The sequence below is a fragment of the Podarcis gaigeae genome (genome assembly GCF_964106915.1).
Source record: "Podarcis gaigeae genome assembly, chromosome: 8".
Lineage (NCBI taxonomy): Eukaryota > Metazoa > Chordata > Lepidosauria > Squamata > Lacertidae > Podarcis > Podarcis gaigeae.
In genome coordinates, this window is record NC_139684.1 from 80361296 (window position 1) to 80374264 (window position 12969).

Genomic DNA, 12969 nt, shown 5'->3' on the forward strand with positions numbered 1-12969 from the left:
CGCCATCGGCAGACCCTGTAACTAATACTCCTGCAAGGGTTAAGTATTCATCGGGGCGAATTCTGTTCCCTGCTCTCGCATTCTGAAATCCTCCGAGCAGCATTGTCTGTGTGGCTGATGACATCTCTAAAGCCAACCTGAGCTTGCAGAGAACGCCAGAGTTCCCCTTCAGAGCAGAGAATGACCTTCTGCTTGGCAGAATGAGGAGTGTCGGTAAAAAATGATGTGTGCTTTGCTAGGCAGCTTCAGTGAGCTATGCATTTTATCCGTTCATAAATATTTATTCATTAATATAAAATATTCACAGCAAAAGCTTCAGTGTTTGAATTATTTCATGCATTGGCCACATTACGCTGTGTTTATGCTTTGAGGTTTTTTTCATGGACTTGAAATCAATAGAGATACAGTCATACCTCAGGCTGAAGTAGCTTCGGGATAAGTATTTTTGGGGTTGCACACTGCGGTGAGCTGGAAGTAACGGAGCACGTTACATCCGGGTTTTGCCGCTTGTGCATGTGAAGATGGTCAAAATGACGTCACGGGCATGCGCAGAAGCGGCGAATTGCAACCTGCGCACACACTGATTGTGTTTGCGGGTTGCGTTCGCTTCTGGATGCGAACGGGGCTCTGGAACGGATCCCGTTTGCATCCAGAGGTACCACTGGATGTAAAAGTGGGGCCTTCGAGCAAATGTTGTAAGGTTGAGAACGCCTGTTCACTATGCCAGCTGTACCATTTTTTCATGGCATAGCTGGGAAGTCTTTGATGTATGGGATTGCTTTTAACTGTTTTAACATGGGGCTGTTTTTAGTGTTGATGTTTTCATTGTGAAAGCACTCCAGTGTATTTTGTAGGAAGGTAAAGGTAAAGGTACCCCTGCCCGTACGGGCCAGTCTTGCCAGACTCTGGGGTTGTGCGCCCATCTCACTTAAGAGGCCAGGGGCCAGCGCTGTCCGGAGACACTTCCGGGTCACGTGGCCAACGTGACATCGCTGCCCTGGCCAGAGCCAGAGCCAGAGCCAGAGCCGCAAACGGAAACGCCGTTTACCTTCCCGCTGGTAAGCGGTCCCTATTTATCTACTTGCACCCGGAGGTGCTTTCGAACTGCTAGGTTGGCAGGCGCTGGGACCGAACGACGGGAGCGCACCCCGCCGCAGGGATTCGAACCGCCGACCTTTCGATCGGCAAGCCCTAGGCGCTGAGGCTTTTACCCACAGCGCCACCTGCATCCCTATTTTGTAGGAAGTAATTAATAAATGGAATAATTATAATAAATAATGCGGAGGAGCATTCTGAACCAGAGTATACCCCCCCTGCAACAACTTCAAGTGGTGCAGTCCCTTCTGCCACTACCACATTCTACTGCTCAAACCTCTCACACATGCAGAGAAGGACGCTATTTCAGTGAGGGCAAAATGTGCCTTCTACCAGCTTTCATGGATAGAGAACTTTCTGGGTGTTGGTGTGCGGTGCATACATGCCCTGAACATATAACACCCTCCAACATTTATCTGATAAAAATAGGGATGTCCTATATAATACTAATACTAATAATTTTATTATTTATACCCCACCCATCTGACTGGGTTGCCGCAGCCGCTGTGGGAGGCTTCCACCACACATAAAAACATAATAAAACATTAAAAAATGAAAAAACTTCCCTAGACAGGGCTGCTTTTAGATGTCTTCTAAAGGTTGTATAGTGACCTAGCCCCTTGGCTCGGGGTGTGTTTGCATAACTCCATACCCTCCAAAATTTCTCTGATGAAAACAAGTAGGGACTTCCTAAAGGAAAAGCAGGGTGTTCCAGGATCAAATCAGAAACCAGGGCGGCTTCTGTAAATCCGGGACTGTCCCTGGAAAATAGGGGCACTTGGAGGCTCTGCCCATTTTGTATTTTCTTCTTACAAATATATGCATTTTTAAATGCACATTTTAATGCACCTTGTCAGCACATCTTTGTACCCATTCCTTGTCAGGGGAACTGCACTGTGAAATTTGCAGAAGTGCAAATGGGGTGTTTTGCTAGTAAAGAGGGGAAAAGAGGAAGTGATGATAATTAAAAACAGAAACTGTTTCTCTCCTTTACCAAAGGAGTTCCTGGTAAAACAAAGGCACATTTTTCATATGTTGTGGACACGTAAAGTAGTAAAAGAATTTTGGGAAATGATTTATAACAAGTTGAAAAAAAAAATGTTTAAAGTAACTTTTCCCCTAAAAAACCTGAAGCTTTTCTTTTAGGAATTCTAGGTGCTGAAATCCTAAGGGAGCAGAAAAGACTACCGTATTTATGCATGCGACCAAGGCTGCATGGATGTTATTGGCCCAGAGATGGAAAGAAGATAAAGTTCCTACCAGAGAAGAACGGCAGATTAAGTTGATGGATTATGCCAAATTGGCAAAAATGACCAGAAGAAATCAGGAAGACCAGAATTTTAATAAGGAATGGGAGAAATTTATAATTTATTTTAAAAACCATTGTAAACAGTTAAAACTGTTAGTAAGACTGGAATAACACTTGTAGTTTAATGGTGAATTTGGGATATAATGGAGATGTAAAAGATTTGGATTATCGTAAAGGATGCAGGAGGAAATGATTAACAACAGGACCCACAAAGGGGAGGAGGGAAGTCTGAGAGATCCTTTGGAATCTTGTCTTTATGTTGTATATGGATATGTGATTGTAAAACTTTGATCTGAAAACCAAAAAATATTTTCTAAACAACAACAACAACAGAGTTCCAGGTAAACTAGCGTTTCAGAGTAGTCACCTTTCTACGCCACCTTGAAGGCTGATTCCACCACGGGTTTGCCTTCGTTATCAAACCAAGAAATGCTTTCCTCCTTTTCCTCTGAGTGCCCTCCCTTTAAAGCCACTCGCATTTTAGCCCAGAATAGCTTCTGAGCCTCGGGTTCTGCGGGCCAAGAAATATAGGTCTTCTTTAGCATCACTTTCCGCATGCGGTGATAGGCAGAGAGCTCCCGCTCTGGGATGTCCTCCAGGAAAACAGGGATAAGGACATCCTTGAGTTCATCAAAGAGCCGGTAGCTGGCCAGCTGTATCTCCATGGAGCACCACTCGCTTCGCAGGTACCTCCGGCTAATCACGCAGATGGTATGCCGACTGTTGTGGATGCTGTCGACTATATTGTCTATAATATATTTCCCGGGCTGGAAGTCCCGGTGGTGGAGGCAGAGACGGAAGACAGGACCCCCTCCTTTTTCGAGACTGGGCACCAAGTGCTCCAGCACCCAGCTCTCGTCGGTGGAGTTGTAGGAGACAAAGGCATCAAATTTGTAGTGGTCGTCCTTGCCGTGCCTCCAGCGATCACTGACCCATGCCCGAAGGACGTAGAAGTGGTATTTCAGGCGCCAGTAGGTGCGGTGGTAGAGGAACGGCAGCGCCATGTGCAGCAAGAGAGCCGGGAAGGTGAAAAAGAAGAGGTACACGCCCACATCTTGGAAGCAGACATGGGTATCAAAGCTATAGACATAGCTATTCGGCTGCCCAGAATTGCAGGAGTAGTTGTACAGGTAAACCACCTGCACCTGGCTGTTATTCAGCCACAACTGGAACCAAATGTTATCGCAGGTGCAAGACAAGGGACACTTGCGTAGGTCCAGGTTTCTCAGGGAGGTCAGCTTTTCCATCACGCTGCTATTGATCGTCTGAAGCTCGTTCTTCCCCATTTGCAGGTCGCGCAGCCTGCTGAGGTTGCCAAAGACCTCCAGGGTCAACGTGCGGAGGCCAGCGTTCTCCAGGTTCAGACTAGTCAAGTTTCTAAGGTTCTTGAATATGCCAGGTGGAAGGTTCCCCATGCCGTTACTGCTATCAGCCAGGCTTAGATACCTCAGCTGCCCTAGGTCATCAAAGACGTCAGGTGCAATGGAGAGAATTTTGTTTTCTGACAGGTAGAGATAGAGCAAGGACCTCAGGCCCTGGAAGAACTTGGCAGGGATGATTTTCAAGCCATAAGGTTGCTGTCCTTGGAGCTTGAGGTCATAGAGTTTGTGCAGGTTCAAGAAGGGAGGCTGGCTGTGTTGCTTCATGCTGATGTAGTTTATCTTGTTGGCTTTCAGGTCCAGAACCTGGAGAGTGCTCTGCACGGGTTTAAAAAACCAGTGACTAATGTATTCAATATGATTGCCGTCCAGATAGAGATTGGAGAGATTTCTCAGTCCCTCAAACGATGTGTTGGTCAATCTACGGATGTTGTTCCCCCCGAGGTCTAAAATATAAAGGCTTCCAAGGTTCTTGAAGACACCGGGGAAGAGGACAGAAACATGGTTGTTTCGGAGATTGAGGGTCTTGAGGCTCTTCAAGTCGTCAAAACTAGTTACGTAGAGATCTGTTAGAAGGTTGTTATCCAAGCGCAGCTCCCTGAGGTGTTGCAATCCTTTCAAGGCATTTCTGTCCAGGACGGCAATGCTGTTGATATTGAGGTGGAGCGTCTCCAGATTAGGGGCATAGCAGAATGCCTGAGCAGATACCGAAAGGATACGATTGAAGCGGAAAGAGATGGTTGTCAGCTCATTTAAGGGAGCGGTCTTGGAGCAGGACTTTAATTTGTCCAGCAAGTTGTGTTCCACAATCAAAGTCTTCAGCTGGTTTTGTACCACCCAACCCATCTTCTCCCTTACACATCCCAGTGACCTGAGATGGTTCCTTGAAAGGTCCAGCAGCAGGATGGGAGGGCATGCCCCAAAGGTGCCGCTATTCACATTCCTGATGTTGTTGCTCTGAAGATGGAGAGACAAGGAATGATTGGATGCATTGAGATGCTCACACAACTTGAGCAGCTGATATGATTGACTTAAATGCAACCCAGAGTAATTTAGGGTCCACGGCCGCAAGTCAGAAACTTTTAAGACCCGGAAAATGTCTAGGCCATTCCCCATCAGCTCCAGGCTGCTGAGGTTTCGGAGGTGGACCGTGGCAAAAGAAGATGCATTGGAGATCCTGTTGTAAGAAAGATCCAGTTTTTTTACATTTCTCAGGAACTCTGGGTCCTTAACGTCCACCCTATGCAGGGAATTGTTACATAGCAGGAGAGTAGACAAGGAAGTAGGCAGTCTTGGTTCAGACTTCAGGGAGGTCAGGTTATTGTTACACAGATTCAGCACCTTCAGGCTTGTCAGTCTCACTAAGCTCAGAACAACTTCTTCAAAGTTCTCCAACTTGTTGAAATGGAGCTGCAGTGCCAGGAGGTTCTGAAATGGACTAAATGTATCCTCTTGGATTTTGCTCAATTGGTTATGGCGCAAGATGAGGGAGGTGAGGTTTGGCAAACCCAGGAAGACATCTTTGGATAGATTCACAAGGCTGTTGCAGGAAAGGTTGAGGATCTTCAAGTCTGTGAGGTTCTCGAAGGCCCCGCCTTCTATCACTTCCATTTTGTTGAAGCTCAGTTGCAGGTCCTTCAGCTTTGGGAGGTGTTGGAAGCTCCCGTAAGGCAAGAACCGAATGAAATTATGGGATGCATTGACCACTGTAGCATTGTTGGGAAGGTCCTTCACGGCGCTGGAGATATCTTTCAGGAAGCGCTGCATGCACTTGAAATAACCTGGATCCCACTCGGAATGGTAGCAGTTCCTGAAACCGTAAGCAGCTGCCCATTGGGTGTGAAGTAGAATGAAACCCAGGAAAGGAAGCAGGAGACCCATTCGGCCCATCTCTGATTTGGGATGCTCAGCCTTGGGTCACCAGAAAAACCTGGAACCAAAGAACATTAACTGTGAGACTTCTTTGAACTTCTGTGAAAGACAATGTGAGAGTTTGAAAGTTAGGAGTATTACCGTATTTTTCGCTCCATAAGACGCACCAGACCATAAGAAGCACCTAGTTTTTGGAGGAAGAAAACAAGAAAAAAAAAATTTGAATCCCAGAAGCCAGAACAGCAAGAGGGATTGCTGTGCAGTGAAAGCAGCGATGCCTCTTGCTGTTCTGGCTTCTGAAATAGCTGCATAGCCTGCATTCGCTCCATAAGACGCACACACATTTCCCCTTTTTAGGAAGGAAAAAGTGTGTCATAGAGCAAAAAATATGGTATTTGACATCTTTCCGCAGGACCTGCAAGACAAAGCTGTTCCACCTGGCCTTTATGTTTCCCTCCCCTTATGGTCTTGATTCATCGGCTACTTTTAAAATGAGGCTGCATTTTAAATTGCATTTTAACTTGTATTTTAAATTGGTCTTTTTCTTTTCCCCCTATTATGTTTTTACCGTGATTTTATTGGTGTTAGCTGCCCTGAGCCAGGGAGGGAGAGAGGGCGGGGTATAAATAAAAATTATTATTATTATTATTATTATTATTATTATTATTATTATTCCATTTATGGATGTTTTTTGACAAGGCATCCTAAGGTGATTATAATTTAATAGGCAGTGACATATATAAAAATAGAATAAGTGTTTATGACAATATTTTATATACACACACAAACAATTCAAAAGAAGAACAACCCATACATAAAACCAATACAAATCCAAGGCAGGTCCCAACTGGGATAAACATCTCAATTTAGGATGTTTGCTGAAAGAGGGAAGCTTTTAGCAAGTCCTGACAATGGACAAAGACATCTCATGAGCTCTGCATAAAATGCACCAATCAAGCCCCAGCAACTTTTACTGCATAGGGCTGTCATCTGATTAAAGGAATCTTAAGTGATTCATTGATGGAATTCGTTGTATGTATCTCCATTTGAGTAAAAACAGTGCCATGGTTCAGAAGCAAGACATGCTTTCTTTCTTTTTAGATGATGTACGCATGTGTCCTGTCAAGATTTATCTAAGATGAGAAGGAAAAAAATGTCATGCCTCATTTCAAATACCGTAGTCCTTTTTCATTCAATTTACGTTTCTAGCATTACTGAGGATATGGGGTGGGCTGAATGAAGATGGTTTAGATGAAGAATTGATTTGGTATATTTATTCTATATTTATTGTTAGGTGCCAGGATGCTTATCGTAGGAAAATGAAAATATTTAGAGGAATGAAAGAAAGATTTATGGTATAGTCAAGTTGGTAGATAGTTACTGCTGAAAAAGTAACTAAGAAATTAAGGTATTACTAAACGGCAATCAAAAAATTGTCAACAATGTGGCAAAAAATTATTTAGAGTTTGGAGTTTAGAGTTTGGATTTGATATCGCGCTTTATCACTACTGTACCCTAAGGAGTCTCAAAGTGGCTAACAATCTCCTTTCCCTTCCTCCCCCACAACAAACACTCTGATTTTATATATTAATGATGACAATTATGTTAAATTGCCTCTTGTGAAATATGCTACTATTTGGAATTCTTATTAAATTTCAGCTTTGAGTGAGGATATAAAACCTTGACGACAGTACCCTGATATATCTAAATAAAACAATTTTTTATTTTAAAATGTTACTAACCCACCCAACAACATTGCTTCCCCAGAAAATGAGAATGAAACAACCCAAATTTCTACGTTGTGTGTGTTTAATTCTAGTTTTCATTCAAATGCCTTCACCTCGCCTAAGGCACGGACCACCCCTGGAGCCACTGGAACACCCCCCCCCAATTTTTTTGGGTGACTTTTGCTATATAAAGGTAAAGGGACCCCTGACCATTAGGCCCAGTCATGACTGAATACCATAGTAAGGTAAAGGGACCCCTGATCATTAGGTTGTCGTGACCGACTCTGGGGTTGCGGCGCTCATCTCGCTTTATTGGCCGAGGGAGCCAGTGTACAGCTTCCAGGTCATGTGGCCAGCATGACTAAGCTGCTTCTGGCGAACCAGAGCAGCACACGGAAACGCCGTTTACCTTCCCGCTGGAGTGGTACCTATTTATCTACTTGCACCTTGATGTGCTTTTGAACTGCTAGGTTGGCAGGAGCAGGGACCGAGCAACGGGAGCTCACCCCGTCGCGGGGATTCGAACCGTCGACCTTCTGATCAGCAAGCCCTAGGCTCTGTGGTTTAACCCATATACATTGGCATTTATTTGCATGGGGGGGACGACAGGTTAGTGCTCCTCGCCCCTGACTTTTTAATGGACTTCTATTCTTTTGCTTCTGCCACCAACCACAGCTCATTCTCCAGCCCCAAGAAGGAAAGAAGGAAGGAAGAGGCGGCGTGATCGGAGAATGTCACCAGTGCAAAATTAGAGCTTTGGGGTGCTCTGCAGCTGCTAAGCTGGGAAAAGCAGAACCTTTTAAGTGAAAAGAGGCCCCTCCATTCCTCTCCCCCACGCCATCCGGACCTATTAGAACTGTGTTTTTTGCCTGAGGAGGAAGTGAGAAGCAGCGAGGTCTGGTGCAGCAACAACAGTGGTGCTATTTTTCATGAAAAAGAGGTGCCAGAACTCACTATGAATGCCTCCCTTGTTCTCTTGTAATGGCAATGGCGCCCACCTGAGAGGTGTCAGAATTGAGTTCCAGTGAGTTCCGGCTGGGGGAAAAAGCCCTGCTTTATTTTAGAATAGGAAGATCCCTGATCTTTGTGCACCTTTCCAGACACCACCACTACTCTGTTGGGAAGGTAGCACAGTTGGAGGAAGCACAGGTGATGCATTTTTATCTTTTATTTCAACTGTGTATTAAGTCCCCCCCAAAAAAACTTTATAAGCAAGCATTGCAACAATGCTTTATAAAAACGATAGGGTAAGTCAACATGTGTTATATTGGGGGAGGGTCAGTCTGAATGGAACCCCATGCACCTTCCAGACCTGTGATCTGGGGCAGGGGGACCACGTAGAATGTATGAAAGCAAGCTAGCCAAACCAGCTCATTTGTCTGGATAGTGCATTTGTCTGGCAAGTTAAGCACCACAATTAGCATAACCAAGTAAGTTGCTCTGTGCCGTAAAACAAATGCCATCAGGCATGGGTAGGCAAACTAAGGCCCGGGGACCAGTGGCGTAGCGTGGGTTGTCAGCACCCGAGGCAAGGCAAGTAATTTGCACCCCCTAACCCGTGGATTTGCGCCTCCTAACCCTAACCCCCAGATGTTGCGCCCGGTGCGGCCGGCCCCCCCTGCACCCCCCACGCTACGCCACTGCCGGGGGCCGGATCCGGCCCAATCGCCTTCTAAATCCGGCCCACGAATGGTCCAGGAATCAGCATGTTTTTACACGAGTAGAATGTGTCCTTTTATTTAAAGTGCATCTCTGGGTTATTTGTGGGGCCTGCCTGGTGTTTTTACATGAGTAGAATGTGTCCTTTTATTTAAAATGCATCTCTGCGTTATTTGTGGGGCATAGGAATTCGTTCATTTTTCCTTCAAAATATAGTCTGGCCCCCCACAAGGTCTGAGGGACAGTGGACCGGCCCCCCACTGCAAAAGTTTGCTGACCCCTGCCATAAGGGGGTGCTCTTAGGACTCGATCCCTCCCAGTTCCAGTGCTTTTTTTTTCTAAAAACAATGTTTAGGGGGTACTCTCATTTTCCTACTCATATTGAAATACTGCCCCTCAAGGAGGCCAAATTTAGATTCACAAAATGTTTAGGGGTATGTGTGCCCCTGCATCCCCCCAGGAAAAAAGCACTGTCCAGTTCCATTATATGAAATTGCCTTAAAACTGAATTAGGTTATTTATGGGTCCATCTAGCACGGAATCTACCCTGACCAGCAGCAACTGTACAGTGGGGAGCAGCGAATGCCCCCCCACATTTTCTGGGAGTTGTAGTTTGGTAAGGAGCTATTATGACAGGGTGGTCCAATGTGCGACCCAACCCTGAGGCCTTTTTCGGCGGCCCTCAGCAACGTTTGACACACCCACCCACCTATCGCAGGCCTCATGCTGCCTTCCCAAAGCTGGGTAAGCAAGCCACTAGGCTTTGGAAAGAAGGTATGAGGCCTCTGACAAAGGGACGCGGGTGGCGCTGTGGGTTAAACCACAGAGCCTAGGACTTGCCGTTCAGATGGTTGGCGGTTCGAATCCCCGTGACGGGGTGAGCTCCCGTTGCTTGGTCCCTGCTCCTGCCCACCTAGCAGTTCGAAAGCATGAAGTCCAAGCAGATAAATAGGTACCGCTCTGGCGGGAAGGTAAACGGCGTTTCCGTGCGCTGCTCTGGTTCGCCAGAAGCGGCTTAGTCATGCCAAATATTCTTAAGACCTCCTGCATGCAAATCTTGTATCCTACCACCAGGGATAGGCAAATCTGTCAATTATAGTTCCTGTCGGTTTCAATTCCCCATTTTTTTTCTTTTTTTAAGTGATCACAAACATTCATCAGTGAATTTCTCATGGCACACACGTTTATATGAAATGTTGCCTAATATACACATTCTTTGCTAAGCGACTCCCCCTGATATCATGGGTTTTGATGTTATTTTCACTAATATATGCACAATTTTTAATGCACCATTGAAAATGCACAATTTACCTTCGTGTATGCATTTTGATACGTGTTAGCTGGACAGAGAACTTCATTGCAAAATTCGGAGAAGTGCAAATTTAGAAGTGCGGTTGTGCTTTGGTTCACATATTTTTTTCCAGAAAGTGCACATTAGCTAGGTTTGCCTTTAAATATAAACTGAATTGAATTTCTGTTCTATCCCTACCTGGGAGTAAGTCCCATTTAACTTTGCTGGGCTTTAAATGCCTGGTGTACATTTTGAGTAGTAGTCCTCTTCATCTATTTTAAGACAATTTGTTGTGGTTACATTTTAGTATCTCAAAATAATTGTGGCAATGCAGTCACCTCCACCTTTTAAAGGGAATAGACTGCATGCACACCTAGTATACAGAGTTGGAATCAACGGGATGCAACTCATCTGTCCCTGCAGATTGACATACAGTGGTACCTTGGTTCTCAAACTTAATCCATTCCAGGGGTCAGTTCAACTCCCAAAACAGTTTGAAAACCACCAAGGCACAGCTTCCGATTGGCTGCAGGAACTTCCTGCACTCAATCGGAAGCCATAGAAGCCACGTTGGATGTTCGGCTTCCGAAAAACGTTTGCAAACCGGAACACTCACTTCCAGGTTTGCGGCATAGGGAGCCAAGCTGTTTTACTACCAAGGTACGGCGCTGTGGGTTAAACCACAGAGCCTAGGACTTGCCGATCAGAAGGTCGGCGGTTCAAATCCCTGTGACGGGGTGAGCTCCCGTTGCTCGGTCCCTGCTCCTGCCAATCTAGCAGTTCAAAAGCACGTCAAAGTGCAAGTAGATAAATAGGTACCGCTCGGGTGGGAAGGTAAATGAGTTTCTGTGCGCTGCTGTGGTTCACCAGAATTCATGCTGGCCATGTATGCCAGCTCCCTCAGCCAATAAAGCGAGATGAGAGCCGCAACCCCAGAGTCGGCCACGACTGGACCTAATGATCAGGGGTCCCTTTACCTTTACCTTTACCACAGTACCTGCATGGAAAGGGCAGATAGAGAGGAACCTCCAGTCTTCCTAGACTGTCCTTTTTGTGCTGACCCTTTAATCTTCCTTCCACATTAGACCAATGCTCTTAGGGTTGCTAACCTCATTTCCCCTACAAATGAAAACCAAATTGAATTTATCTCCCCTGACCTACTTACTCCAGAGCTATGTGGCCCCCTCCTATACGAAAGCCTATAAAGTTGATCCTGGCTGGGGTTAGATTGCAGTGCTATAGCTTAGGGCCCCACTCTCTTGGGGGCCCCCCAAAAAAGTAAAGGAAAAAAACTTGGATGTACATTTCCAAAATATAAGATAAAAAACAAATAAAATAAATCCTACATACAGAAACAGTGTTTTGTGTTGTGTAGGCTCTTATTTGTTATGTGCAAATGACTTATATACCTATTAGGTCCATAAATTACCATATAACATATATTCAACACGAAAAACAGTGACAATCTGTTGTTGACAAAGGACAGCTGGACATATAAAGGACCCCATTACCTTCAGTAGCTTAGGGCCTCATCAAACCTAAATCTGGCCCGGTATATAAAGTTGATGCTGGCTGGGGTTAGATTGCAACAGTGGCTCATTTCTCTCACTCCAACCACAGTGAGCAAAATGTGACGTAAAAATCCCATTACATACTGCCTACAATTTTTAAATTGCATGGTGGGAAATTATTCCCAGGAATATTTATAGGATCCCATAAATACACACAACACAAGCAAGACTTGGGAAGTTCCTACCTGATTCCGCCAGCGATTTAGATCTTCATGTTCTCCTTGGCACCGGGGCAGCTAGTTCTGCTTTCAGACAGTCACTGATCTAGTATGAGTTGCTCTCTTTCTTTCTAACTTGTTTGAGAGAGTTGGGTGTTGCATGATTTAAATTTAAGGGGGAAGTGAGCTGGACTGTCGTCTTTCAGTTTTCTTTCTGACAGATGGAAACACTGTCTTCTCCTTTTACGGTGACGGGTGACTGGAGGAAGGTGACAAAAGAGGGCATCTGGGCCTGGGTGGCAAGGGAGCAGGGCACAGCAGTGGATCGGGACAATATTCTACTTGAAAATAAGGATATTCCATTGCCATGCCAGCTGGGGTTCTTGGCAGTTGTCACCTGACTTCTCCTGCAAGCAGAGCAATAAAAAAGTGTTCCCAAGCTGATTGGTTAAAGAGTGCTTTCACCAACCCTATATCCCCACATACTTAGGGATTAGAAGCTTGAAAAAACGAGGAATACAATCAGAAATCAAGTCTATCTCCCTTCCTTCCTGAACTTAAGATTGGAAAAATGAAAAACTGAAACAAACAGATCCACTCGTTCTTAGTGGTAAGGTAAAAAGGTAAAGGGACCCCTGACCATTAGGTCCAGTCGTGGCCGACTCTGGGGTTGCGGCGCTCATCTCGCTTTACTGGCCGAGGGAGCTGGTGTACAGCTTGCGGGTCACGTGGCCAGCATGACTAAGGCACTTCTGGCGAACCAGAGCAGCGTACGGAAACGCTGTTTACCTTCCCGCCGGAGCAGTACCTACTTATCTACTTGCACTTTGACGTGCTTTCGAACTGCTAGGTTGGCAGGAGCAGGGACCGAACCGCCGACCTTCTGATTGGCTAGTCCTAGGCTCTGT

The 12969-nt window shown here is 45.5% G+C and overlaps 1 protein-coding gene across 3 annotated transcripts; it reads right to left on the reverse strand.

The window, feature by feature from the left end:
• Nucleotides 1–2421: 2421 nt before the first annotated feature.
• LOC310851368 (uncharacterized protein) lies at nt 2422–12256 on the reverse strand. 3 transcript variants are annotated; one of them, XM_083753689.1, is made up of 3 exons: nt 12089–12133; nt 6719–6788; nt 2422–5713 (listed from the first exon to the last, which is right to left on the reverse strand). In XM_083753689.1, exon 3 carries the CDS (start codon nt 5671–5673, stop codon nt 2776–2778), a length of 2898 nt encoding a protein of 965 aa, XP_083609815.1. In that variant the 5' UTR covers nt 5674–5713; nt 6719–6788; nt 12089–12133; the 3' UTR covers nt 2422–2775. The 3 variants fall into 3 exon arrangements, with proteins under 3 accessions (XP_083609815.1, XP_083609816.1, XP_083609817.1); XM_083753690.1 differs by lacking the exon at nt 6719–6788 and adding an exon at nt 5797–5839 and having other exon boundaries at nt 12089–12111; XM_083753691.1 differs by lacking the exon at nt 6719–6788 and having other exon boundaries at nt 12089–12256.
• Nucleotides 12257–12969: the final 713 nt, after the last annotated feature.